General features: G+C 43.9%; 1 protein-coding gene across 1 annotated transcript in view; it reads right to left on the bottom strand.

The window, feature by feature from the left end:
• Positions 1 to 17,490, bottom strand: part of MCUB (mitochondrial calcium uniporter dominant negative subunit beta) — a 43,006-nt gene extending 25,516 nt beyond the window's left edge. Inside the window, exon 1 of the mRNA XM_054382966.1 lies at positions 17,362 to 17,490. Coding sequence (XP_054238941.1) covers positions 17,362 to 17,490 — 129 coding nt within the window. The remainder of the gene's footprint in view (positions 1 to 17,361) is intronic.
• Between the last annotated feature and the right edge of the window lie 10,230 nt (positions 17,491 to 27,720).

Below are 27,720 nucleotides of genomic sequence, written 5' to 3'. Positions count from 1 at the left end.
AAAGCATTTTCAGTCTTTGAATGAGACCAAAAAATACTTGAAAAATTATCAAGGCAATAATTAGACTTCCTTTGTTTGGAAAATCAATTTGAAGCTGAAACTCACTCCCTTCTGAAACAACACCCCTCACATTCAGCCAAGTTAATCTTTAACTTAGGCCAGTAGTGCTGACCAAGTTAAAAAAAAAAAATAAAAAGAAGTCCAATCCCAAACAGCAAAACATATCCATTAGCTACTCACAGGCTTGTATAGGCTCCAAATCTTTCTGAGGGCTTTTATTTTTTTGTTTGGATCGTCTATAATAGCCTGTTTACAGGACAAGAATATCAGTAAGACTAAAGATTCTCACACAAGAATCGTTTGTCACAGTATTTTAGAGGTCAGAAGGCACCTCAAGAGATCGTTGAGTCCAACCTCCCCTGCCAGAGTAGGATCATTTAGGGTAGTCCACACAGGAATGCATCTAGGTGGGTTTTGAAAGTCTCCAGAGAAGGAGACTCCACAACCCCCCTGGGCAGCCTGGGAGTGCTCCGTCACCCTCACTGTAAAGAAGTTTCTCCTCATGCTGAGGTGAAATCTTCTATGTTCACGTTTGAACCCACTGTTCCTTCTCTTATTACTGTGCACCACTTAAAAGAGCCTGGCCCCATCCACGTGACACCCTCTTAACTATGGAAAAACTTGGAAAAAAAACTCCCAAGCCACTATTCAAATCCATCTCAAAGGTTCAAATCCCAGGGGAGGCAAGTACACAGAACTATCTGTTTAGAAAGTAAGTGCCTAACGTTTCTGAGAATTTCAAACATTCAAAACAAACCAACCAAACAAAACCTCCAAACAACAACAAAATCAACATAAAACCCCCCAAACTCACAAACAAACCCCCAAGAAACCACACATGCACAAAAAAAATATTCAAGGACTGCTTGCTGTTAAGTGACTGAGGTGGACACAGAAGACATTCATTGCCAGGAATACAGAGTGAACAGTATCTCTACAGTTTCTCCACCCTAGAACAAACTTTGGTTAAAGAATATTCTGGCTTGTTTTGTGTCATCTGTTGAATTTGACACTCAGATAGAAAGATGCATCTTGAAGCATGGGCCTGAAACAAGTTCTGGCACCACTGCTCTCTTCCCAACCCGCTGAGAAGCTGCACACTAGATGCACATTGCACAGTACAGAAGGGCTTTCTGGTTCCAGGATCCCAGCTAGTCTCTCCATATGGACATCTCTTCTGGATATAGCAGCCCACTCAGAAATAGCTGCAGTCAAAAGCATAACCATGCCCACAGAGCCCAATCTGCATCCAAGACCATCCACAGTATGAGATGCAGACACCCAGGGCTCTCCATCCTCCTCAGCAAAACGGAGAAAATGGCATCAGCCATGGTCTCAAACTGCTGCCTTCTTGTGAGGAAGAAAGACCGTGGGAGTTGAGCTGAGTTCCCCACAAATACACAGGAAAAGGTTTCTTGGAAATCTTTCTCACATTAGAAAACTTGCATCTCCTTGAGCAGACTGCAGTTTGGAGAAGCTGCAGTAGCTTGTAACAAACACCTTTAGGATTCGGTAATTACTGAGTTTTCCTGGAGGGCAAAATAGTTCCTGATTTTTTTTTTTTTTTTCAGTGATAGTTGATTAAAATGAGAAATAGCAAATAAGAAAGAACACCTGAGCACCAACAAGTGAGCAACAGAGACTCATATCCTTGTTGGCAATATATCACCCTGGAAGAAAGTACAAAGGGAAACAGAGTGACAGTCTCTTTGACAACACCATATTTTGTTGCAATATGCTTTTTCAGCGTGCCACTTCCAAGAGCAAGGATTTGATATGCATTAATAAACGTACTGAAAAACCTCTTTCCTCAATTGTTTTCTGTCTGCACAAGGAGGCTGATGAATCTCTGTAGGTTGTTTCCCTCTTATCTTTCTTTCACTCTCAGAATAAGATGATTGAAGTTCAGTTAAATACCATCTGCCAGACCAGCTGAAGTCTCTGAAGCAACACACAAACTACTCCAATTTAAACAGAGGCATTGATTAACACTATTAAACAATAACTTAAATGAAAAGAGACAGCCTGAGTAGTTCTGCACTGATGAGGGGATATAAATACCAGAGTGCACCTTACACTGAGCAGTGAATGCTACAACGAACCACGGACATGTAGACAAACTGCCCACCAAGTATTACTTGATAGTTTGGGCTGGAAGCAAGAATCCATCAATTTTGAGCTTTCATCCATTGCCTTCAAGCAAACATTGCTGTTCAACATTTCCCTCCCTCTGAATGTGTGCTGTTGGGGTTTAACCATATTTTCCACAGCTCAGACATCAGGTTTTTCTGCTTTCATGAAGGGGAAGGACAGGGACAAAGCACAGAAGCAGGGAACAAAACAAAAGCAAGTTCTTCCAACTGCAGCTTCCCCCTGAAGCAGACCCCTTGAGAACGCTGAGAACCACATCACAACCCAATGCTGGCTGAGAAACCAGCACAGCAGCAGCACAACCCTCACACTCTGCAGGGCTCTAGGCTGAGCCTGACAGTGACTGCTCAAGTGAAAGAGCACCAAGGCTTCTGGAGCAGGCATCAGACAGAGATAGCAAACTGCTACCTGTGGTGTCAGTAACCCTATCTGGGTTTTGTTTTGTGGGTTTCTTGGTTGGGTTTTTTTGTGTTTCTTTCTTCATTTGTTTGGTTTTGGGGTGTTTGTTTTTTTCCTTTGAAACGACACACACCAGGAAATGGCCTCAAATTGCACCAGGGAAGGTTTAGGTTGGACAATAGGAGAAACTTCTTCACTGAAATTGTTCCTGGGACTGGAACAGGCTTCCCCAGGGAGGTGGTTGAATCCCCATGCCTGGAGGTGTTTAAAAGAGGCAGAGATGTGGTGCTAGGGGACATGGTTTATCAACAGCCTTGATAGAGTTAGATGATGGTTGGACTCAATGAGTTTAAAAGTCTTTTCCAACTGAAACAATTCTGCGATCCCATGAAATCCTAACAGTAGCAAGGGAGCCACTTTGCCACTAGCAACCTCCAATTTAAACACAATATATGACCTGCCATCCCAGTTTTGAGTTTGACTACAAATGAAATAAAACAGCAGAGAAGGTGGTTCCTCTGACAGCCACTCCCAGAACATTGTGTTTCTTGTGTATGGGGAGCATTTCACATCTGTGCCATGAAAATCCAGCTTTTCTCTTGCAGGCTTGCAGGTAAGATTAGCCTGTACAATAGGAGCATGCACTGACCTCTGACCCAGCAAACTGCTGCTGCCTTTTTCTAGTGGATCTTGCTCATTTGACTGTTGCCATAGGGTGCTGTGTAGCTTTCTTAAATCCCAAATCCTTGAGCCATGGGATTGCATAACAGGCTGCCCCACCACTGCAGAGCCCCATCCAAACTCTAGAAACCACTAGGAACACCACAAAGGCCAACACGAGTATCTGAGGGTTGGAATTCCAAATGTTATATTGACATTCAAAATTTTAAGCAGCATATTGATAACCAGCATTTTTGTTTCAGCCTGTTAATAACTTTTGATAGTATCTACCTTATGCAACCTCATGCAGTTAGTTCTTGCGTTAGTTATGAATATTCATAACCTGCACAAAAGCTTTTGTAATATGACAGGAAAACTACTAACTGCTGATGGTTAATGCCATGGCTGTGCATGGTAGAGTGCATGGTTGTAAGAGATTGCCTCCCAACAACCCAAAACTGCTTTTCTGTTTCAACGCCAGTAAAGCTACAGCTTTCACTTGCTGGCTCAGAGGAATCCCCACAGTCAGTTACATCCCTCTTTACCAGAAAAACAGCACAGCCATGGCAGAAGGAAAGGCAATCAACTTACAAGGAAACAAGCTACAGTAGGTGCAGCATTCTGAAATGCTGAAGGACAGCACCACTCTGATGGTTTACCCAAATTAAAGTCCTGTCAGGGTGTGATCTATAGCAAAATACACTCACTTTACACTTCCACTGCCAGGAAGAGCAGCTTGGGGATGGCACTCAAAGGACTACATATATAATTCAGTTTTGGGGCCTGGGTTATTAGATGTCTCTTTCTGTCTTTTGTGACTCCAGCTGAGTCACATATCCAGTATTTACAGCCACAGGGTACTGCAAGACCAAGCCTGAAACGTCAACCTTCAAACTTTGATCCTCTAATCACCCCTGATTTTATTACACCAGAAAAGCTACCACACAGAGTGCACACCTTTGTCTTCTGACTAAAGCACACAGAGCTGAACATGAACTGTAGTTTCATATCCTACAATACACCAAACTTCATGGTTTCAGAGATAAAATGTTTATAAGGTTACTACACTAAAGAATACTGGAGAATGCTCTCACAATGAACAGCTTAAAGCGAGAAAGGAAGGAGTAGAAACCTCAGTGCAGGAATTTCAGTGTCTGCACATTAAATTGTGACTAGCCTCCAGCTCTGTAAAAACCAGTGTTACCTCCCCTAGAAGGAACTGCCTTGGACTGAAAGCCATTGCAGCAAGCTGAGGAAGTGTACCAGTCAGAACTGACTGCAAGATAAAAGATACTGCTGTGGTGCCAATGCCTGGGAAAATGTTTTGGTACGAATCCTGTCTCAAGATTCTGATTAGGGCTTAAATGAGTTGGAACTCATCCTGCAGCAGGCCATCTCCCAGGTCAACTGAGGACAAAAGCCCCAGGACCTCCCTACTCAGAACCTTCAAAGTCTCCTTGTGTTCCACCTTCAGCAAGGCTTACACTTGGGGATATCATAGGGAACACATTATCACTTCAAAAACTCACTCCAGACCAGCAAGTGAACTGCCAAGAGGTGTGCCACAAACACAAGTAACGTGATGCCTGCATAGGTCAGGACTCATTTAAAAGCAGCCTTTGGGAAGGTGCATGTAAGATTAAAAGCGAACAGGTAAACTAAAAGCAAACTCCCATGTAACATAGATACAGCACAGGGTTCAATAATGGCTTTTGGTTACTGACCACAAAGGCTTCTCACAAAAAAACTCCAAGGACTTGATCCAGTTTTCCTGTTTAAATACAGTTTGGGGCAATCCAGCAGCCAAATCCAGAGAGAGAAATGCAGATGAGACACACTCACTCTCTTGCCTCTGGCAGCTGCACCAAACAGATTGCTCAAGATCTCTAATTGCTGTGTCTCCGTTTGCTCCCTGCCCAAATTTAAGAGACTGCCTGCCTTTAGCCACAAACATTAACTTGAGTAGTGCTGACAAAACAGGGCTGGGGAATTCATCTCCCTTGGTTCTGTCAATTCATGAGCTCAATGCAAACTTTAAAACCTGGTAGGTTAACTGAATTTATCTAGAATTTCCTGGTAGTTTTATCTAGAATTTTAAAATTCTGCAAAGCTGCTGGAGAAGGGGTGGGAGGGGAGGAAGGGCTGGTAAATTGAAGCTGATCCACTGAGAAGCTAAGAGGCCCCTCAGTTCAAGAAAGATGTTGAGCTGCTGGAATGTGTCCAGAGAAGGGCAACAAAGCTGGTGAGGGCTCTGGAGCACAGCCCTGTGAGGAGAGGCTGAGGGAGCTGGGGTTGTTTAGCCTGGAGAAGAGGAGGCTCAGGGGAGACCTTATTGCCCTCTACAACTGCCTGAAGGGAAGCTGTAGCCAGGTGGGGGTTGGTCTCTTCTCCCAGGCAACCAGTGACAGAACAAGAGGGCACAGTCTCAAAGTGCACCAGAGGAGGTTTAGGCTGGATGTTAGGAAGAAATTCTTCACAGAAAGAGTGATTGGCCATTGGAATAGGCTGCCCAGGGAGGTGGTGGAGTCACAGTCCCTGGAAGTGTTTAAAATAAGACTGGATGAGGCACTTAGTGCCATGGTTTAGTTGATTAGATGGTGTTGGGTGATAGGTTGGACTAGATGATCTTGAAGGTGTTTTCCAACCTGGGCGATTCTGTGAACTCCTAACCTTGCCATTTCACAGGCATCCTATCCCCTTGAAACATGCAAGATACACAAATCTGACACACAGCTCTTATGAGGCAGTTGTGAAAGATGACTGCCTTTAAAGTTTCAGCTATTTTATCTGTATTAGCAGCATCAAGTATTTACCTCAGACACTGATCAAGATTCCCACCACAAAGCTGATTCAGAACTTGGGCCTTGGGTACAGCATCTGGGGAGTTGGACTAGCTGATCTCCAGAGATCCCTTCCAAGCCCTACACCATCCTGTGATTGATTCAGGGACAAGAAGACCACTAACTTCAACTTCTCACACAGTATTTGTTTTATTACAGATGCATTTCTTCCACTGGCCTTACATGTTTGTGTTGTCATTCTGTAGAAAGAGAAAGAGGAGTCAGACAGTGGAATGTGCTGCCCAGGGAGGTGGTTGAGTCACCAACCCTGGGTGTGTTTAAAGGTCATTTAGATGTGGTGCTTGGGGATATGGTTTGAGGATGAACTTTGTAAAGTAGGGTTAATGGTTGGACTTGATGATCCCGAGGGTCTTTTCCAACCTGAATGATTCTGTGATTCTGTTTGTAATTGTTTCCATTTTACTGTTTGTAAACACTTCTTTCAGCTTCTCTCCTTATCTAGGGCAAGGCAGAGTCTGATGTTATCTGCAGAAAAGGAAGCTGAACTACTTTGTGGTTATGCAGCGGGTTCGCCATCTTCTCAGCCACTTTTAAACACTTAATCCCTCTTAATTTATTGCAATTAACTAAAAATTTAATTATTTGCTAACACTTAATCAACCACATACCCTAGGCTAGCCAAAATCTCTGCCCCACTCCCAGCTGAGTCACCACTTCAGCACCCAGCCTCTCTTTAGCCAACCTGGAGATCAGCCCAACACTACACCAACCCTCCCTCCACTCCTGTCCTTGCAACCCTCAAAGGTGCTGCAGCTGCAAGCCCATGGTTGTGCTAGGCTTGCTTCTTGGATCAAAGAATCCTGTCATGACTGTATCACAGAACATTAGGTGTTGGAAGGGACCTCAAAAGATCATCCAGTCCAACCACCCCATCAGGGCAGGATCACCTAGAGCAGATTACACAGGAACACGTCCAGGTGGGTTTGGGATGTTTCCAAAGGAGACTCCACAACCTCTCTGGGAAGTCTGCTCCAGTGTTTTGTCACCTTCACAGTGAAAAAGGTTTTCCTTATGTACACATGGAACCTTCTATGCTCCAGCTTGCACCCAGTGTCCTTTGTCCTGTCATTGGGCATCTCTGAGAAGAGTCTGGCTCAGTCCTCCTGACACTCACCCCTCACACATGAGGTCACCTCTCAGTCTCCTCTAAGCTAAAGAGATCCAGCTCCCTCAGCCCTTCCTCACAAGGAGGATGTTTCACCCCCTCTCACGTGAGAGGCTCCAGCCTAGAGGGGCCAGATAAGATGCAGCTGCAACCACAGAGGTCCCTAGGAGTGTAGATGCTCCTCCATGTCAGGGGCCTGGCACCTTTACACTTCTGCTTAGAACAAACACATCAAGGTGAGGGATATGTTTCATAAAAAAGAGGTTCTACAGACCTGACCTACAGAGGTCAGGCCCTAGAAAAAAAGAAACCTCAAACAAAACCATTTGCATGTTGTTCCGTGAGCAGCATGGCATAAGCACTTCAGGTAAAACAGGCAACAGGGATAGCAATCAGTTTTTTTTTTCCCATCATGGCACTCTGACCAAAGTGATGTCCTCAGGATATATAAAGTTTGATTTGCCAGAAAGAAATGCAGTGTAACTTCTCCTCCACTCTGGCAAACACACAAGACACTTACAGATGTTTTTGTAATCTCTAAGTCAAATTTATGGTGTTTTACTAGACTGTTAAGTACCAATAGGGAGATACTGGGAAGATGAAATCTTTGCCTACTTTACAGATAAACAAAACATTTTTAATAAAGAAGATTATTTATTTCTCTCCATCTGACTAGAATATGAAGACTGAAGTAATTTTGATCTAAGATGACCAGACAGTAAAAAATGTGAAGATAACTGCTTCAAAATTCTTTACCTGAAGTTTAAAAAAAAAAAGTAAATTATATCTTGCCTGTGTATAATGGACTCATTTTTTCTGTCCTTCTGAAAAGGCACTGTCTATGCTTGTGATGATAAATGCACCTTTTAAAAGGTATAAATTTCCCATTTTTTACAGTAAACATCTTTTTTCCATCTCAGGCTGAGGGAGTACTGAATGTTTCCTCATCAGCAAGAGGAGGTTGTACTTTGCCAGTCATTATCACACAAGCACAAAGCTATTTCTCTATCCACCCACCTACTGCTGACACTGGACACATCTGCAGGGAGCAGCAGGGCCACTTAAGCCAGCCAGCTCCACTTGGATGGAGGGGAATTAGTTTATGGATCACAAAAGTTACCATCTTTAGGAGGCAGGCATCTGATCAATGCTCATTTTTAACTTCTACTCCTTTCTTCAGCTGTTGTGTTACAGTAAACAGAGTAACATGAAGGATTCGTTTTACTAGTGATGGACCTGACCTTCAGAGATAGATCTGCACCTTCACAGCATTTGGGGATTATGGACTTTAGGTCGAGCATCCCCCCTATAAACCATCTATCCTCACCATGATCACACCAGAAATACCTCACATGCTGTATCAGTTAGAAATGGGTGTACAGCATTTTTTACAGACCAAGCCACTCTCCAAAGATGGCAGGAATTAAAGAGTGGCCTGTCTGGGAAAAACAAAACAAACTGTTTTGGAGACACCATGTAAGAATACATGTAAGAATTGCACTGGATGCAATTTCAAGATGATCCAGGACTTTTTGTCTGCTGAGAATGGAAAAAGTCAGAGCAAATAACTTGCAGGCCTGAAAACCACCCTCTTCCTACGAGCTCACAGAAGAAACAATTGAATTGTTCACTGGGCTCCTCATGTTAGCTTGGGATACCACAAACAACACAGTGAGCAGTCACAGGAGTGGCAGAAGCAACCCTACAAAAGCCACCTCTTCCCCATACAACCCTAATCACCAATGTATTACTCAGTATCTTGACAGCAAGATAGAGGACAAGGTAGCAACACAGACAACCTGTCTCTCTCTTTTGTCCTTCTGGAAAAGGGCAAAAGAGACGAGAAACCGACCTGAAGCACCAGCTGGTGTTACAAGCCCTTAACAGACACTTTATTAACATCATATAACAGGGCCCAGGAGTGACAGTGAAACACCTCTGGGCTCAGAAGAGTTTCACAGCCTTCCTTCTCACTTGGTTGTAGGAACCCCTGTGCCAGTGATCAACCCAATGAGAAAGTCACCTTTGCTGCTGACTTGCAGGTATGCTATCAGGGTGAAGATGATCCTAGAGAAAGCAACCCTGGCTCAAGCCCAACTATTCCACTTCTTTTCCTTCAGTTCATATCCCCTCAAGAATGGGTGGGGGGGAGAAAAATCAAGATTTTAATGTTTAACTTGATGTTGACAACAGGTGTACTGTTTGCTTCTTCTTAAAGGCCCAAAAATCTTACTGTGCAAGAAGGATTCCAGAAGGTAAAGTCCACACCACAAGAATAAAAACACCACACACATAAAAAATAACCAAACCAAACAAAACAAATTGTTTCTCTTTCCTCTAGAAATTAAGATAATATAAACTCCAGAATAAGGTCTGGCTTTTGACCCTGTAAGCTTTAGAACATGTTTTTAAAACATAAAAATGTAAAAACAAACAAAAAACCCCAAAACATCACCAGAAAAGACTCAGAGTCTTAAAAAATGCACTAGGCTGGTAAACAGCATTAAGTACTCAGCACTTCAGTGATTTGTGGTAAATCTTCAGAGCAGCTAAGATACTTCTGCAAAGCAATTTTCTCAGACATCCTCTGGAGGTTTAGTATTAGTCTTTTTACAGATAGACAGAACCTGAGAGTAAAAGCTTTGCCCAGAGTGCTGGAAGGAGCAGTGCCAGACTTCAATATTCATCTGGTGAGAAACAACAACAAATTGCTCACACTTAGAGCACTGTTTGTGTGGCCACAGCATCTACTTCAAATTAAATCACAGCATCGTTTTCTGTCATCTGCTTTATTAACCAGAGAGCACCCAATACAGGGATCACTTCATGGTGTAACTAATCCAGCCCTCATTTTAAATTAACAAGATATTTTAAAATAAATTAACAATGTCACTACAGTTATTGGCAGGAAGTTATGCAGAGTTTTATTTTCCCTTATGATAAGCCTATTTGCATGTATATGGAGTAATGTACTTCCCAACCTTTGGGAAGCACAGCCTCATACTCCTATTATCACCCAGGAGACAGCATTTCAGTTTTAGAGTTTCTTTCTATCTTCTGCAGTTTCACACAGCCTGTACTTAGCACACAAAAGCTCCAACTGCTTTTAATCCTGGGATCCTGAAAAGCAGGACTGTGGTCTCTCCAGCCTTGCAGGAGCTGGGTTTTGATCCTTTCATAGGAACTGTCCAAATCACACAACCATCAAAGACACACAACCTACTAACACGTACTCAGAGTAGGCAGAAAAGCATCTTAATACTCCATGGAAGGAGAGCTCATTTGATCTACATATCTCAGTTTGCTGCGGTTTTGTCATCTGCCCTGCTGGAGAGAAAACCAACCACCAGCTATTTTGGGAACTCACACTGCTGATACCAGTTTCAAAAGCACCGAGGCTGGTTACTAAAAGTTTCCTAACCCTCCAAGGAAATGAGTGTTTTGCAGGTAATTTTACATGCACAGACAACAGTATGCAGAAGAGCAGTGAGTGGACTGAGAACAGCTCTGTGGAGAAGGACCTGGGAGAGCTGGTGGATAAAAAACTGAGTTAAGCCAGCAATGTGCACTCCCAGCCCAGAAAGCCAACTGTATCCCGGGCTGCATCAAAAGCAGCATGGTCAGCAGGTTGAAGGAGGGGATTCTGCCCCTCTACTCTTCTCTGGTGAGGCCTGTGTCCGGTGCTGGAGCCCCCAACACCAGAAGGGTATGGACCTCCTTGAGCGGGTGCAGAGGAGGGCCAGGAAGACAAACAGGGGGGCTGGAGCACCTCTCCTATGAGGACAGGCTGAGAGAGTTGGAGAAGAGAAAGCTGCATGTGCAGCCTTCCAGTATTTAAGAGGGCCTACAGGAGAGCTGGGGAGCGCCCTTTATCAGGGAGTATAGTGATAGATAATGGTTTTAAACTGAAAAAAAAAGATAGATTTAGATGAGATATTAGGAAGAAATTCTTTATTGTGGGGTGGTAAGACATTATCATAGAATCAGAATTGTCAGGGTTGGAAAGGACCTCAAGGATCATCTAGTTCCAACCCCCCTGCCATGGGCAGGGACACCTCACACCAGATCAGGTTGCTCAGAGCCACATCCAGCCTGGCCTTAAAAACCTCCAAGGATGAGGCTTCTAACACCTCCCTGGGCAACCTGTTTCAGTGTCTCACCACCCTCATGGTAAAGAATTTCTTCCTAACATCCAATCTGAATCTACCATTTCTTTTTTTTTCCCCCATTCTCCCTAGTCCTATCATTACCTGACACCCTAGAAAGTCCCTCATCAGCTTTCTGGAATGGCCACAATAAGGTCACCTCAGAGCCTTCTCTTCTCCAGACTGAACAGCCCCAACTCTTTCAGTCTGTCCTCATAGAAGAGGTGCTCCAGAGATGTTCCAGGTTGTCCAGAGAAGCTATGGAAGCTGCCTCCATGGAAGTGTTTAAGGTGAGGCTGGATGGGGCTTTGAGCAACTTGATCTAGTGGAAGATGTTACAGTCCATGGTGGGGAAGGGGGAGGTTGGAACTATGTGATCTTTAAGGTTTCTTCCAACCCATTCTATGATAGCACGTGCAGAATGGCAAAGGATGATGAATTTCTGTGCTATGTACCACATCTCTCCCCAAAAGTGTATTTACCAGAGAAAACACTGCCATCTCCCAGCTGCCAGATGAGAAGAGCCTGTGGAGAGCAGCCATTGCCAACGCCATCCTGTTATTCTGGCACAGACACAGTATCAAAGGCAAATAAACCAACCTGCTGAGACAGGCACATTTTCTACAGCGAGGCAGAGAACTTCCAAATGGCTCTTGTAAGGCACTTTGAAATTAGCATGTGTAAGAGGGAACAGTAAATAGTACTGCAATAAACAAATAATTCAGTGGGTTGTGTATTTTTGTTGACACATGCCAGTATTAGCATGAGGTTTCTATTTAGGAAACAAGACTTGGATCAACAAACTAACTTTTGTTATGCAAGACTTTTCAAAGTGGAGGGAAGAAAGGGAACACAGGCCCAGCAGCCACAAATTACTTCTTGGCTCCAATTAGACCTCGATTTCCAAAGAACCTGAGTAGCTTGAAAATACAAAGCAGGGGAGTAACCTACATTTATCTGAAACACTCAGTTGCACAATTCACTTTTCTGTAGCTGCCTGGATTGTCCTGGGGTTACTGCTTTGACACAGTATCTTCGAACTCCCAACAAAAGAGAATAGAATCCTAGAACTGTTTTGGTTGGAAAAGACCCCTAAGATATCAAGTCCAACTGTCAACCTAAGACCACCATGCCCACTAAACCATGTCCCATACTGCCACATCTACACAGGTGTTCAAGACTCCACTACCACCCTGGGCAGCCTGTTCCAAACCCTGACCACTCTTTCTGTAAATAAATTTTTCTTAATATCCAACCTAACCTCCCCAGTACAATTTAAGTCCAATTCCTCTGATGCTATCACCTGATAGTAGAGAGAAGAGACCAAACCCTACAGCACTCCAACCTCCTTTCAGGTAGTTGCAGAGATCAATGAGGTCTCCCCACAGCCTCCTCTTTTCCAGACTAAACAATCCCAGTTCCCTCAACTGGTTCTCCTAAGACTTGTTCTGAGTATGTGCAAAAGAGAAGACAAAAAACTCAAAATATTTCCTAATACCCTGTGGCTATTTAGGACACCTTTAGATCCTTGCTCATAAGAATGTACAAAGCTGGAAGACAGATAGGGTAGGTAGAAGGCTGGGGGCGTTATGGTAATTTGGGAGCAAGAAGAGGAACTATAAAAACTAAGGACAGGAAAACTAAAGAACTATAAAAACTAAAGAACAGGAAAAAAGTTCAAGTCAGTCCAAGGAACTGGTTAGTAATCAACTTATCAGCTGAAAGCATTACAAGAAACATATTTGACAGATATGGATGATGCTGGGAACTGACAAAAAAAAAAAAAAAAACAAAAACCAAACCCAAACCAAAATAAACCTCTCTCTATTCTGCTTTCTGCAGATAAACAAAACCAGTGACTCTGCTACTGGCTGCAGTTTGCAAGTAGGAAGAAAATTCCCCTCAGCAACAAGCATATGTGATATCCTAATCAAGGAAGAAAACAAATTTGGAATGTTTTTCACAGAAGCCTTTGCAATTTGATCTTGCCAGCTTACACACGCTCCTTCCCCTCACCAATATATTCCTGAGGCACAATTTTAAGAGAACTTTGCACACAAAAATGGAATGGTGCTCTGAATTAATGATGTAAAACTCAAATTTTGGATCAAATGAAAGTTTTCCCATTTCAATTTCTTCACCCATACTTGTTCAAAGCAAGCCCTGGCATTTGCAGGAGAAATGTCACCACTTCAGCGTCTTCATATAGGACAGAAATAGTTTTATCTCGAAAGGAGCTGTGCCACTGCAAAGAAACCTGGTTTTAAGCAAAGAGAAACTGCACAACCCAGGCTTCATGTTACACAGTTGCTGCCCACCCCAAGTGATGCAGGCATGCTGGTACAGGTCTCCCATAATACAGACTAAACTGAGAATGTCATGTACACAAATGACCATAAAAAACCAATTTTACATCAGTTGGATTCAGCACTACAGAGAAACTAACTAGGATCATCTAAAAGACTGAGGGAGCTGGGGCTCTTTAGTTTGGAGAGGAGGAGACTAAGGGGTGACCTCATTAATGTTTATAAATATGCAGAGGGTGAGTGCCAAGAGGATGGAGTCAAGCTCTGCTTGGTGATGCCCAATGCCAGGACAAGGGGCAATGGGTGGAAGTTGAGGGATAGGAAGTTCCATGGAAACATGAGGAAAAGTTTTTTCACTGTGAGGGTGAACACTGGAACAGGCTGCCCAGGGGGGTTGTGGAGTCTTCCTCTCTGGAGATACTCAAAACCTGCCTGGATGCATTCCTGTGTGATCTGGTATAGGTGATCCTGCTCTGGCAGAGGGGTTGGACTGGATGATCTTTCAAGGTCCCTTCCAGCCCCTGACATTCTGTGATTCTGTGAAAATTAAATCCCGTTGCTTCAATCTTTCCTGGCTTAGAAGTTTTATGAAGCTGTAAAATCCCCATCAATTATAAGCCTTGATTCTGTGTTAACACCTCTGTTCTCCTCTGCAATACAGTGAGGAGAGCTCTTCCTCCTGGAGAGCAGTGCAAGCAGGACATTTCCATCAGTATGAGCTGCAGGAGTTAAAACATGCAAGTGAAGACGAAGGGAAAGTGCTGGCAACCTTCAGGTTTCACCACATGCAAAATAACAGCAGCGTTACAAATCTGGGACTCGAGCAAAATGAGACTGCACCCTTCCAGGAACAAAACCCTGTGGAATAAGACAGCCTGTCCAAAGAACACAATAGAACATGCTTCACATAGCTTGGACAACTCATGTTTAAAAATAAACAAATATCAAAAAGCACACATAACTAAAAACTGAACTTCACAAAACAAAGATGAATTTGTACAAGCATGGCTCAGAAGGCAAAGCAGCTCATCAAAGCCATCTGAGGAGTTGCAGATGAGGAAATGAGAAGCTAACAATTAAGGATACAGCTCTTTAGGACAGCAATCCCAGACTGTACAGAAAAATTACAGCAAATTAGCTACTGCAATAAAGGGGGTTTTGTGCACCCACAAGAGGGTTTTGCTTACACACCTGCCCACCAACACAGGAACACTTGAACGTCTTGCAGTATGTGATGACCTAGTACACATACTACAACCCTGCACAGCCACTGGAGTATCTCACCTCCAGCCTTGCAAGGAAACCTGCAGTCAGTGCCGCAGAAGATATTTCCCATCACCTAATACAGCATGAAACAAGCTGGAGAACGTGCCCTGCAATGGCACCAGACCACACCAAACACAAAAGCAACATGTGATAGAGCTCTGCTTTCCTTAGCCACTCAGCGTCACAGAATGGTAGAGGTTGGAAGGGACCTCCAGAGATGATCTAAAGCAGGATCACCTACACCAGGTTGCACAGGAATGCATCCAGATGGGTTTTGAAAGTCTCCAGAGAAGGTAACTCCAGAACCTCTCTGGGCAGTGCTCTGTCACCATCACAATAAAAACATCTTTCCTTATATTTAAGCGAAACCTCCTGTGTTCCACTTTGTATTCATTGTCCCTTGTCCTGTCACTGGATGAGCCCAGCCCCATCCTCTTGACTCCCACCCTTTAGGTATTTATAAGCACTGATAAGATCCCCTGTCAGTCTGCTCTTCTGCAGACTAAAGAGCTGCAGGTCTCTCAGCCTCTCCTCATAAGAGAGATGTTCCAATGCCCTCATCACCTTTGTGGCCCTCTAACCTTTCCTCCTAGAGCTAGAGGCAAAAATATCTCAGACAGTAATAGCAAGCAACAGAGGTGGCAACACACAACAGCAAAAATCCCATTTAAGAAATAAGTAAAATCTTGCATTAAAGACTTTTCCCAATTAGTTTCCCTCAACATCACAACATCCCTACATTCCTCTCCTTAACCTATTTGGTGCAAGAATTGAACTCCTGAGTCATATCATCATCGTGTTGCATCCCACAAAGTAGCAGAGACAATCATTTCCTGCTCTTTCTTATAATGGCAGGACTGCCAAAGCAAGAGCTTTTCCTCCTCCTCTTCTTGAGTCTTTGTCAGCTTTCAGTCTCATTTTAGAGCCTTAAAAAAGCATGAAGCCTGTCTGCAAAGCAGTATCCTAGAGAAGCTAAGAGGTGACAAACTGAATATGTAATATCAGTGCATGCTGAATGACAGCGTACAATGCTGTCAGTGAGGCACAAGATGTTTTTAGCACACCCCATTTGAACCTTAGAAGATTAAAGAGGCTAAGCCAATATTTATCTTAAATTCCCTTCTTAAATGCCCTCATACACACATGACAAAGCAAAGAAGGGCCACTCACTTGAGGCAGGGTAAACTAATCCCATGGGATTTGGAAAAAGGGGGTTTGAACAGCTTGTGCAGAAATTCTTACAAAAAGCACAGAGATCATTCTGCACTACTCCTTGAGTCCAACTGCCACCACACATTTCAAGACTCTGGCTGTTAAAGTTGCTCATTAAGAAGACCCAGGGCACCCTGGACTTCTGACAATGCCACCACATGGCATGACACCAACTTCCTTCCTATGGACTGGCCCTGGACACAGGGGCAGGGTTTTGTTGTGTTTCATCAGCGTTTGCAAGCATAAACACTGTTATTAACAACAATAACCAAGGATTAAACTGTTTCCTCTCCCAGCGGGCAGCCACTCAGGCCTCTATAACTGCATTGTCCTGTGTCCTAGCAGATGTCTAAAGTCATTGTGCTTTCATGTGACTTCCTCATTGGAAGGCTTCTCAAAGACTGGCACACACTCCCCAGGGAGATGGGTGAATCGCCATCCCTGAAGGTGCTGAAAAGCCAGAGATGTGGTGCACCAGATTTGGCAGAGTAAAATAACAGTTCAAAGTGATGACCTCAAAGTCTTTTCCAACCGAAGTAATTCTATGGCTTGGTGCTTTCCTTCATTCTTCCTAGTCCTAGGTTCTCTGAGACTTGTTAAAGACGAGAGAAACTCGGGGGCAGATGAATCTAATAATTTTCACATGCACAGGCAGTACCAGGAGAGCTCCTAAAGGAAACTTGCCTTCCCTTTTCCCTCTTGTACCATACCGCAGCAGCTTGCCACTCACCGACTACTCTCCAGCCGGCCCGGGCTCGGAAAAGGCAACACAACCACCGAAAAAACAACTCTTAAAGCTGTATTAAGGGAGGAGCAGCAGCCACGCCGCCACACCATGCGTTCCGGCTGTCCCCAGACCGCGACTTCTCCCGGCCAGGCAGCGTCCCGGGGGCCGCGTCCCGGGGGCGCCGTCCCGCAGCTGGTCGCTGTTCCAGGCTCCCCGGGGAGGGAGAGCCCCTCAGTGAAGCGCCAGAGCTGCTCTGGCTCCAGCCCGGCCTGGGTAACACGACGCCGGTGCTGAACTTCCCCAAGTTTGAACCCCCGGCGCCGCCATCGCCGAGCCCCGCCACGCCTCAGGGCAGCCCCGGGCCCCCTGGCCGTCGTTGGGAAAAACAGGCTGGAAGGCAGCAGTCGCGGGAGGGAGTTGTGCTTCCTCCCGCCATGACCCTCGCCCGCTGCCCCGCTGCCTGTCTTACCTGAGGCGCTGCGTGCGGTTGGCAGTCATTCCACCTGCCCCGCGCTGCTCGGCCGCCCAGCAGGACCGGGGGATGCCGTTTGCCCGGCGGCCAGCCGCTCCGTAGCGCCCGCCCCAGCCCTGTTAGCATGGTCCTGGCCCTTCTCCTGCTCCAGAGGCAAGACAGCGGGCCGCCTCCGGGTACGCTCGCTGGGCTAGGGCGGGCGGCGCTGGCTGCCACGCCGGGCGTGGGCGAGCCCCAGCGGAGGGCGTCTCCTCCGGCGGTCAGGGTGTTTTGTGCGTGTTTTTCCTCTTCCCCTTCCCGCCAGCCACCGAAGAGGGGCTGGGCTGGGCTGGGCAGCTCCCCGCCGTCCTGCCTGACGGGGCGATCCCCGGGGCAGGCGGAGCCCGCAGCCCGGCTGGGAGTCGGTACGGCAGCGGCCTTCTGCGGTGACAGCTGGCGCAACCCACCGCCCGATGGACACAGGTGGTGTCCCGTCCGTGTGCGTGCCCCCGCATCTCTCTCCTTGCAATTGACCAAAGGATTTCAATAGCTACGTATCGCTGGAGGGGTTCAGAGAAGGGCAGCGAAACTGGTGAAGGGTCTGGTCTTGTGAGGAGTAGCTGAGGGAACTGGGGATGGTTAGTCTGGAGAAAAGGAGGCTGAAGGGAGACGTGGTCGTTCTCTACAACTCTCTGAGAGGACGCTGGATTCAGGTGGGTGTTGATCTCTTCCTCCCCGTAGCAAGGGATGGGATGAGAGGAAATGATGACCTCAAGTTGCACCAGGGGAGGTTTCAGTTGGATATTAGACACAACTTCTTCAAGGAAAGGATTCTCAAAGACTGGAACAGGATCCCTAGGGAGGTGGTTTAATCCCCATCCCTGGAAGTGTTTAAAAAGCACAGAGATGTGCTGCTGGGGGACAGGGTTTAGCACTAGACTGGGTAGAGTTAAATAATGGTTGAGCTCAACGATCTTAAAGGTTTTTTCCACCTAACAGTTTGTATGAATGGCATGGTGCTGAGTTGAATCTGATGAGTATATGCAATACCAGGCTGCCATCATGGCATAACAATGATTTATAAGTGTGATTAAGGTAATCATAAATTTGTGCCTTACCTGAACATCTGCCTTTTTTGAGGAACAAGACTATTGCTATCCCTCTGCTTCAGTGAAACAACCACAGAAGAGAGCAGCAAAGCACAAAACAGCCTTGGAGTTTGTTAAACAAGAAATTGACAAGGCTCAAGTCTTTCCTAGTCAGTCATTTGTTTGAGATTACCTTATCCCACAGAATCTCCATGCTCCTCGACACATTTTCATGCTTCTTCTGAACCACTGAAATCCTTACACGGTAGTTGGTAAAAAAGTGTTAGACTTTTGCTAACTTGAAACCAGTTGAATGAGCTTTCCTTTCCTGGAAGGTGCAAATTAATCTCTTGCCTTCTGGCATCCATGTGCTCTGCCAATAAGAAATGGCACTTGGAGGAAAGTGATTCATGCATGCACAGCAGCAGGGTTCTTGTCTCTGAATTATACACACATGACTGACCTCAGTTCCAGCAAGAAAAGGGTTAAGAAATCAAGCAGGTAATTACAAAAGTGAGATATGTTTCAAGCTATAGTCTCAGGGCTATTTTTAATTCAAGGAAGTCTTTACTAGGAAAAAACTAGACAGAGTTCTACTGAAGTATGACACTCAGAAGAAGTAAGAGAGACCCCAGCCAAAGTGTTTCCAAATCCAAAGGGTCTCTTTCATAAATATCAGGGCATTCAAGTCTTCGTCATGATAAAAAAGAAAACCTGAAACAAGCTTTAAGGTAGGACAGAAGGACACAGGTGACCCTCTGAAGAACTTTTTCCTTGGGCAAAATAAGAAACTCTAGAAGAGCACAGTAACTCCAAACATGCCTCACCAACTGGATTCTCAGAGGCACAAAACTGCAAGAGCAGAGATCTCTCCCCTGACCACAGAAAGAACATGACTGAAGGTGCTATGCATCATATCACAAACCCATTCCAAAGGGGAAAGCACATAACCTAATTACAGAATCAACAACTTTATTAGCCAGCTATAAGAGTACAACGACAAAATTAATCAGGAGCCCAGTTACAGAATATTTCCATCATGAAGGAAATCATATGGTTAGATGTAACTTCAGTTGTGATTACAGGGATGCCAGAGCCCTTTTCCTCATCCTCTGTCTTGTTTCCTTCATCACAGGGCTTCCTTGTTTGTTCACAGGCACCTTTCCAGAGGTGGAAGGTAAGAATGAACTAGCAGATAAAAACCCCCATCTGTACAATACCAAATCCACAGCAGACAGCTTGAAGCTCTCCCGCTAAGGCAGTTCTATGCTGTCCTCTCAGGGTTTCCTCCTCCCACCTTCAGCATCCCCCCGCAACAAAATTCTCCAAAGCATCTTACTTGAAAAACAATAGCCAAAGGTCTTTCTTTTAACAATTGCATACTACACTTCAAAACAGAAAATACAGTGGAATGGAATAAAACATATGATTCATCTTCATTGGAAGATGTGATACATCTTCCAAACCCCATGTATCTACTGAGAGATTTATCTCATGTCTGGTGATGAGAAGCTGCTGCAAAATCTCTCACCTTCAGCAGCAAATATGAGCTAAGATCTCCAGCATTTCTTGCAGCAAGGCCATTACAAGCCATTAATAAACAGCCTGAATTTTCCCAGAAGTCAGAAGGATGAACCCCAAATTCCTGTGTTTCCATGAAAAGAGCAGCACATAAAGTTCCTTTCCTCTTTCCAGATGTAGTAACAGCACTCTGGCTATTTAATGTAAAGACAGTTTTGGTTGGGTTTTTTTTTTTTTTTATTTTCTTCCCCAACAGGGACACAGTACACAAAGTGCAAAAATCTCTCTTCAAATATAGAAGAGCTCACTGTAGAATGTGAGCTCTGACAGTACAAATATAGTAATTCTTCTGCTCTGGTAAAGGAAGACAGAGATGAATCATAGAATTATAGAGTCATTAAGGTTGGAAAAGACCTCTAAGGGTCCAATCATCAACCCAACATTAAACCCTGTCCTGAAGTGCCATGTCTACACATTTCTTGAATGCCTTCAGGGATGGTGACTCCACCACTTCCCTGGGCAGCCTGTTCCAATGTCTGACCACTCTTTCAGTAAAGACATTTTTCCTGATACCTAATCTTAATGAGATCTCTATGAGATCTACCAACAACTTGCATTGAACATAGATTCTATTTTCTCTACAGCAGTGGATTATGGCTGTAAGATTTCCTAAACATGCTGGGAGGCATGACACCACATGGGAAAAGACCTGGACTCCAGTTACAGAGAGAAATTCTTACTCAAGGAATCAGAAGTGCTTACGCTAGGCAGAAGGTGATAAATTACATTCTAATTACAGCATTGCCAACCTGTCCAAATTGCTCTGTAGCATTAAGCCAGTAGCACAGAGACCTGAGCTGCAGTTATAAGGTGCTTGCATAACCCACAGTCATAATTTTTCCTCCCTCTTCCAAGACTTTTTAATGGCTCTTTGTTGGCTTGGACTTTCTTGTGTGCTTTCTCCCGCTTGTAGATTTATCTTTGGTGAACTGCAAGCATAAATTCTGAAAGAAATAATTTTCATCTTTAGGAATTTAATACAGGAATGACAAATTGGTAGACAGGAAAGTCCCCAGAAACAATCATGGCTCAGCAGTAAGCTATTATTCAGGTTGGGACTGCACACACAAACATGGCTTGCATCAGGGCAGGAAATCACTGCACAGAATATGCCCCAAAAAAAGTTCAGATGAAGAAAGAATCAGCCCAAGAGGGAAAGGCTGCAGCTTGACATTTGACCCCAGTGTGGTAACACAGGACAACTCACTAGGAATTAACTTAGAAAACCATCTATGGCAACAACTGCTGTTTGAGTACATTAATGTTCAAAGTCACAAGTTCAGTGTTAAGTTTGTTCTAGCTATGGAAATGGCACATCAGTTTTTAACTTCCATTTTCCCAGCACAATTTTTGCAGCCCACAAGGTCTCTGTGCAGCTGGTACTAACACCAGTGCACCTCTGTGGTGAAGAGCCTTACAATCCTGTGGGTGCACAGGGTCCCAAAGTGAAGAGTCTTGCTCATTTCTAGGTTCTTATCACTAACGTCTTTTCAGGGGGATAAAATGAAATTTATATTTACCATTCCTCGAGGTGCTGAGCACTTAAGACCTTCCAAAACAGCCATCTGAAATCATGAAAATGGGTGAAGTGATGTGAATGCCACAGGCATCTTTTCCCAGAGTTTATTTGGCTGCCCTGTTGTGAAATCCTGTGTCTCAGGAGAAGCAGTTGCCCAACTGTTTCCACTGCCACAAAGGAGGTGGTGGGAATGTGTAGGGACAGGTCAGAGACTCTCGTTTCAGCATAACTGCACAGAGACATCAGCCTAAGCTGTCACTGGAACCACAACTCCATGGAGAAATACACAACTGACATGCCAGGAAAATACAGGCAGCAATCTCTCGTGTAGGGTTTCCTAATTCTGGAGCCATTCCAAGGCTGGCTCCTGCTGAAGGCAGTACAATCTGTCATCAGAGAGCACTGACATGATAGAAAAGTTCAGCTCTTCCCTTGATACACCCCCTGCATCAGGTAGAGCATCCACCAGTTTCAGGCTTCTTTTTTTACAAATTCAGTCAGGTTTTAAGGGACTCTCAAAAGGTTGTCTAGTCCGAGCCCCCTGCAGTAAGAAGGGCAACCTTCAACTGGATCAGGCTGCCCAGGGCCACATCAAGTCTGATCTTGAATGCCTCCAGGGGCAGAGCCTCAACCACATCCCTGGGCAACCTGTTCCACTATTTCACCACTCTCATTGGGAAGAACTTCCTCCTGATGTCCAACCTAAACTGACCCTGCTCCACTTTAAAACCACTGCCCCTCACCCTATCACCACAAGCCCTTCTAAACAGTCCTTTCCCAGCTTTCCTGTAAGTCCTCTTCAGATATGAAATGTAGTTTTAAGGTCTCCCTGGAGACTTCTATTCTCCAGACTGAACAGCCCCAATTATTTCTCCGTAGGAGAGGTGCTTCAGCCCTCTGCATCAGTCTGCCACAGAGACAGAGCTCAAGTCCTTAACTTGGCCCCTGCACTATTAAAAAGAGCTGAGGATCCCTTATTTACCCAAGTGGTTTCTGCACTTGGGCAGTCTGAAGGACCTGCACTCCACCTGTGAATGACTCATGGCTTGAAGTGTGAGAATATGTAAATTTCACATCATCATTGAGAGAAACAAGGATTGCTCAGAACGTAGCACAGTGCAGTCCTTGTGGTCAGGGGTCCTCAGTGAAACCTGTGTAATTACTCAGCACTAGTAGCTGAGAGTTAATAATAGCTATGCACTGCTTGACACCCTCCACTCAAATACACGAGAGAGAATGAGAGTGGAATTGAAATAAAATACATAGAGTCCCAAACCTCCAAATAGCAATAATAAGTGACCTCAGACAAGAACAAACATTAATTACAGCAGAGGAAACCACCTAGATGCACAGCTTATTTTTAAGTCACTTCACATTAGTCATTACAAACAAACACCAGAGCTCAGTGCAAACTATGAGTCACAACTGCCCATTCTAAATATTCTGCCATTTTATGCAAATATTTAGGGAGCATCCCTAAATTTATTTATATCCCTAAATATTTTAAGAGAACATACTCTAACCCCACTCCCTTCTCAGGAAATCATACTTCATTCACCTGCTCTCCAAAGCACATTTGTGCAAGGGCTTTGTGGTTACACTCTTTGTTTGGGTAACAGTTCTTGCTTCCTTTGAGGTGACGTGTTGTCTGCCCCATTAGTGTCTCAGGAAGAAAGACTGCCAACCTGTTGGAGAAAAGGCTGGTTTCTAAGCCATTTTATAGTTCATTCATGTCAAATTCACAAGTTAAAGCTGAAGGACACTCCTACAAGTCCTAACTGTTCACTAAGTCCTGCCTAGACCTTTTCCATGATGTGCAGAGTTTTTACAAGACTTTGGTTACTTTCAGTTCCTTGCTTCAGAGTTTAGGGCATGCCTTTAAAAACTAACTGGAAGATTCTCCCTGCTGCCTTAGGAAATTGCCACTGATGAGGGAAAATAGCTCACAGGTTGTTTCTGCTTTGCTTAGGACTTCTCCAGGAAGCTACACATTTTGTTTTTTATCACACTCTTTAATTTAAAGATCCAGGTATTACTGTTAACAGAGTTCACTAACAAAATTAGGACGAAAAAAAGAGTAGAAAAGGGGAAAGGCTGGTGACACCCACCTTTATGTAAATCAGTTCATGCAACACCATTTTGCAGTACCTTGCAGAGTACCAGACACCCTACCTCAAGTATGGTCCTAGCAGGTAGTGTGGGAAGACAGAACACCACGAGAAACCAAGAATACCAAGAAACTGAAAAGCCTTAGAAAGCAAATTAAGAAGAGGACATAACAGCGTATCAAAGAAAAATGGATACAGAGCAGTTTGCTATCTTTTCTCCTCCCCAGAACAGGAGATAGTAAAACATTCTCTGTCCTTCTCTGTACCCTCCCATTCTCCCCAGAGCTGGAACGTAGGGAGTGTTTGGCAACTTTCAGAAAGAAAAAAAATACTTATCTTCACATGTGATTATGTTGCAAAACTCTTCATTAGATGAAATTATTCAATCCAAGGTCAACAATACTTGATTACTTTGATTAGAAAAACACATCAGCAAGGTTTCAGCTGATTTCTAAACATGTTGGGTGGAGACACAACTCCAGGAAGGACAACCTGCCCACTAGGGATTTCTCACATTTCACCCTGGATCATCCAATACCAGTCACTCTGAAAGGACACAGGATGCTGAAGCAGCTGGAAGGGCAACGCTGCTCCATGGTCTAGCTGCAGTTTGACATAGATGGAGCAGTGGACAGACCCCTCACATTGCATTCCTCAGCAGCTGCACTCCTCTTGCAGAACCAATCCATCCACACTGCTAGAGGCCAGTTATGGTTGCAGAGATGTTTTCCACTCAACTTCCCAAACACATTGGATGGCTGAAAAGTTTGGTGCAAATAAAATACTTTTATTAATTAGAAATCATCGTTTGAACGGGGTGAGGAAAAGGGGAAGCTTGGAAACAAATGGCTTTCTATTTTGAGTAAAGATATAAGGCACTTAGAAACACAGCCACAGCACCAGAAATGGGTAAGCTTGAACATCTGGATAGGCAGTCAGAGTGCCAACCCTTCAGAAGCTCTGCACATGCTCAGCAGGCTGGATGAAAACATCCAGCACACATACCGGGGATTCCAGTTCCACTTTTACTCCTGGCTGCTCCCAAGCTCTACTGTGAATAACGAAGGCAGCATGTTCAGCTGCCAAAGCAAAAGAGAGGGAATCCCTTTACTGCAGCTGAATGCTATTCATTATTCTTCCTTTGTGTCAGCACCAGGCCATCAGGTAACCTTTCATAACATTCTCTATTCAGAAAAGCTCAGACCTATAGCCTGTAGAATGTTTATGGAAACAGCAGATACTGACAAATGTTTTCCTAAATGGGATTTTGTCTGATTTTTCCTCCCCTTTTTTCATCTTCTAACACTGAAACTAATTTAGAGAACATCTTTTCAGTTTATGAGAATACCATTACCCATGGCTGGCAGATTGCCAAGATGGTTAATTATCACCAACTCTTCCTCATGCTTGAGGCTTCTTGTGCCACTAAACACTTCATTCAATAATACCACAAAGCCTCAACTTCTCACAAGCAGAGTCTCTGCTCATGTCAACAGACACAAGGGAAGAAATACTAAACTCCCTGCCAGCCAAAGAGGACATCCCTCCAACACTCCTGACCTTTCTAAAGCTGACACTTCTCTTTTAGTGGTAACATGATTCAGGGTGTAATTGGAGATATTGTTTCCTGATGCCTCTAAAGTAGTGTTCTCCTAACATCTGAAAAACAAATAAACCCCAACAAACCAACAAATAAAACACACATATGTTGCTTTAAGAAAATATAAACCAGAAAATCATAAACAGGTGCAAGAAAAACATGTTTAAAAACTAATTCTCCTCCAAATTTTTTTTAAACATGTTCTGAAACGTTTCAAGTTCTGCCACCTCCTCTATTTATCTTCGGTACAAGTGTGCAACTGCTGCAGCAATCTTGTGCATTATTGATACTGCTAATTAGGCAGCTCCTGCTTTTGCTAAGGACCTTCAAAGGAAAATAAATTCTGTGAAGTAGTTGATACTTTCTAGTTATCAGAATTGTAAAGGAAAAGACATCAAAGGTCCTGGAAGTGGAAATCACTCAGAATTCAGAATTGGAACATAAATTGAAAAAACACACCTGGTAATTTGAATTTTCATTGCTCTTGTGATAATTTTCTTTCACATCATGTGAGAATAAGCTTGCTACAAACAAGACTTCATGAAAAGGCATCACCAGTAGCTTGTGAGGAAAATAAAAATGTTCTCAAGAGGAACTTCAAATGCTGGTTATTTTCAATTGCTGTAACACTTACCAGATTCCTGCATGTCAATGTAACACCATGGCAGTTTAAGTCAAGGCAAGTGAGGCTGCTAGAATCACCTTGAAAGATCATCCAGTCCAATACCCCTGCCAGAGCAGGATCACCTGGAATGGGTCACACAGGATCACATCCAGATGGGTTTTGAATGTCTCCAGGAAACGAGGCTCCACAACCTCTCTGGGTAGCCTGTTCCAGTGTTGTTGTATCATCCTCACAGCAAAAAAGTTTTTCGTTATGTGGGGTTGTCTAATTCTAGGAACTGATAGGTAAAAGAAATGGCATCGACTAGTCACTACAGTTTGACCAACCTCCCTTTTAGAGTGTTCCTAACAAAGCAACTGAACAAAAAAACTGTTGTGCTACATCTTGGAATTATCTGGGCCCAGCAGGCATTATGATTACATTCTTCTAATTAGAACTTAATCCTTGTGATTGTAGAAGAGCTGTTAGATGCTACCTGCTTTATGAAAACTTGGGAATCAATAGTGTATGTAGACACAACTCCTTTCTTTTGTTTAAACAGACTAAACTGCCAGAAAGAGCAGTATAGAAAAGATTTAATATGCATTAAAATATGAAAAACCGCTTTGCACAACAACAACAACAAAAAAAAGGTTGCTGAAGTAATTTTTGATATAGAAACTTACAGATATTTGGGGTATTCCATAAATTCCTCAGCAGTTAGCACCTCAGACCTCCACGCTTGCTATGACTGAAGTGGTTAAGCTTCCACATGGTTACACGACCAGAACACAGCAATGAGACAAATACACTCTCTCTCTACTCTAAAACTGCAATAAAAATGAGATCTATGAGATCTTTCAGGACTCGAGTTAATACTTTACTTATAGAAACTGCTGATTGAAGTTGCAATTTTTCCCTCATAAATCCACTTCTGTCTCATACCTTGAAAATTCTGTATACAATACTGAAAACCGATTTGGTCTGAAATGATGTTGAGTCCATATGTAAAGGTACTAAAGAGCTCCTGACTCTCAGGATTACTAACAACTGATTTTGGCTTTTTAAAAACCACAATAATGACAAAGTAGCTGACAGAACAGACAGAAAACCAAACCCAAACAAAATCACCTACCCCTAGTCATCTTTTCTCCATTGCCATGAAGCTCTACATTAACAAATAAGCTTATTTCATAGATTCATAGGATGGTTTGGGTTGGAAGGGACCTTAAAGAGTATCTAATTCCAATGCCCTGCCATTAGCAGGGACACCTTCCACTAAACCAGGTTGCTCGAAGCCTCATCCAAACTGGCCTTCAACACCTCTAAGGAGGGGGCTCCCATGACCTCCTTGGGCAATCTGTTCCAGTGTCGCACCACCCTTCACTGTAAAGAATTTCTTCCTCATATCCAGTCTAAATCTCCCCTCCTCAAGCTTTTACCAGCCCCCACTAACAGCATCAGGTGGTTAGTCCAACCTTCAAGTTAAATTCTTCCAACACAAAAGTTTACCTCATTTTCTAATAAGCTTAAGAATAGAGGATCAAGACCATTGTATCATGTGTCTTTACTAATGTAAGAGCTTCCTGGACTGACATTTATGCACTTGGTAAGAGGTATGAGATGTTGCTTTTAGAACCAAGGCATGGAAAAAGCCATGCAGTCAGTATTCAGAATGCTGAGGATTTGAACTGATGCCCCAAAGACATAGTTAGCTGTGGCTAGGAAACAGCTTCCCCAGCAAATCTTACATTTTTAATGAAATAGGTGTATTCCTGTTATGCAGTTTTGATGGTGTTTTGAGCAAAATTCAACTCCCAAGATTAGTAGGGACTAATCTTTTTGGTGTGTGTACTTTTGCCATGCCTGCAGCTATT

This window comes from Indicator indicator, chromosome 8 (assembly GCF_027791375.1).
Source record: "Indicator indicator isolate 239-I01 chromosome 8, UM_Iind_1.1, whole genome shotgun sequence".
In the NCBI taxonomy this organism is placed as follows: domain Eukaryota; kingdom Metazoa; phylum Chordata; class Aves; order Piciformes; family Indicatoridae; genus Indicator; species Indicator indicator.
This window is presented reverse-complemented; position numbering and strand designations above follow the sequence as displayed.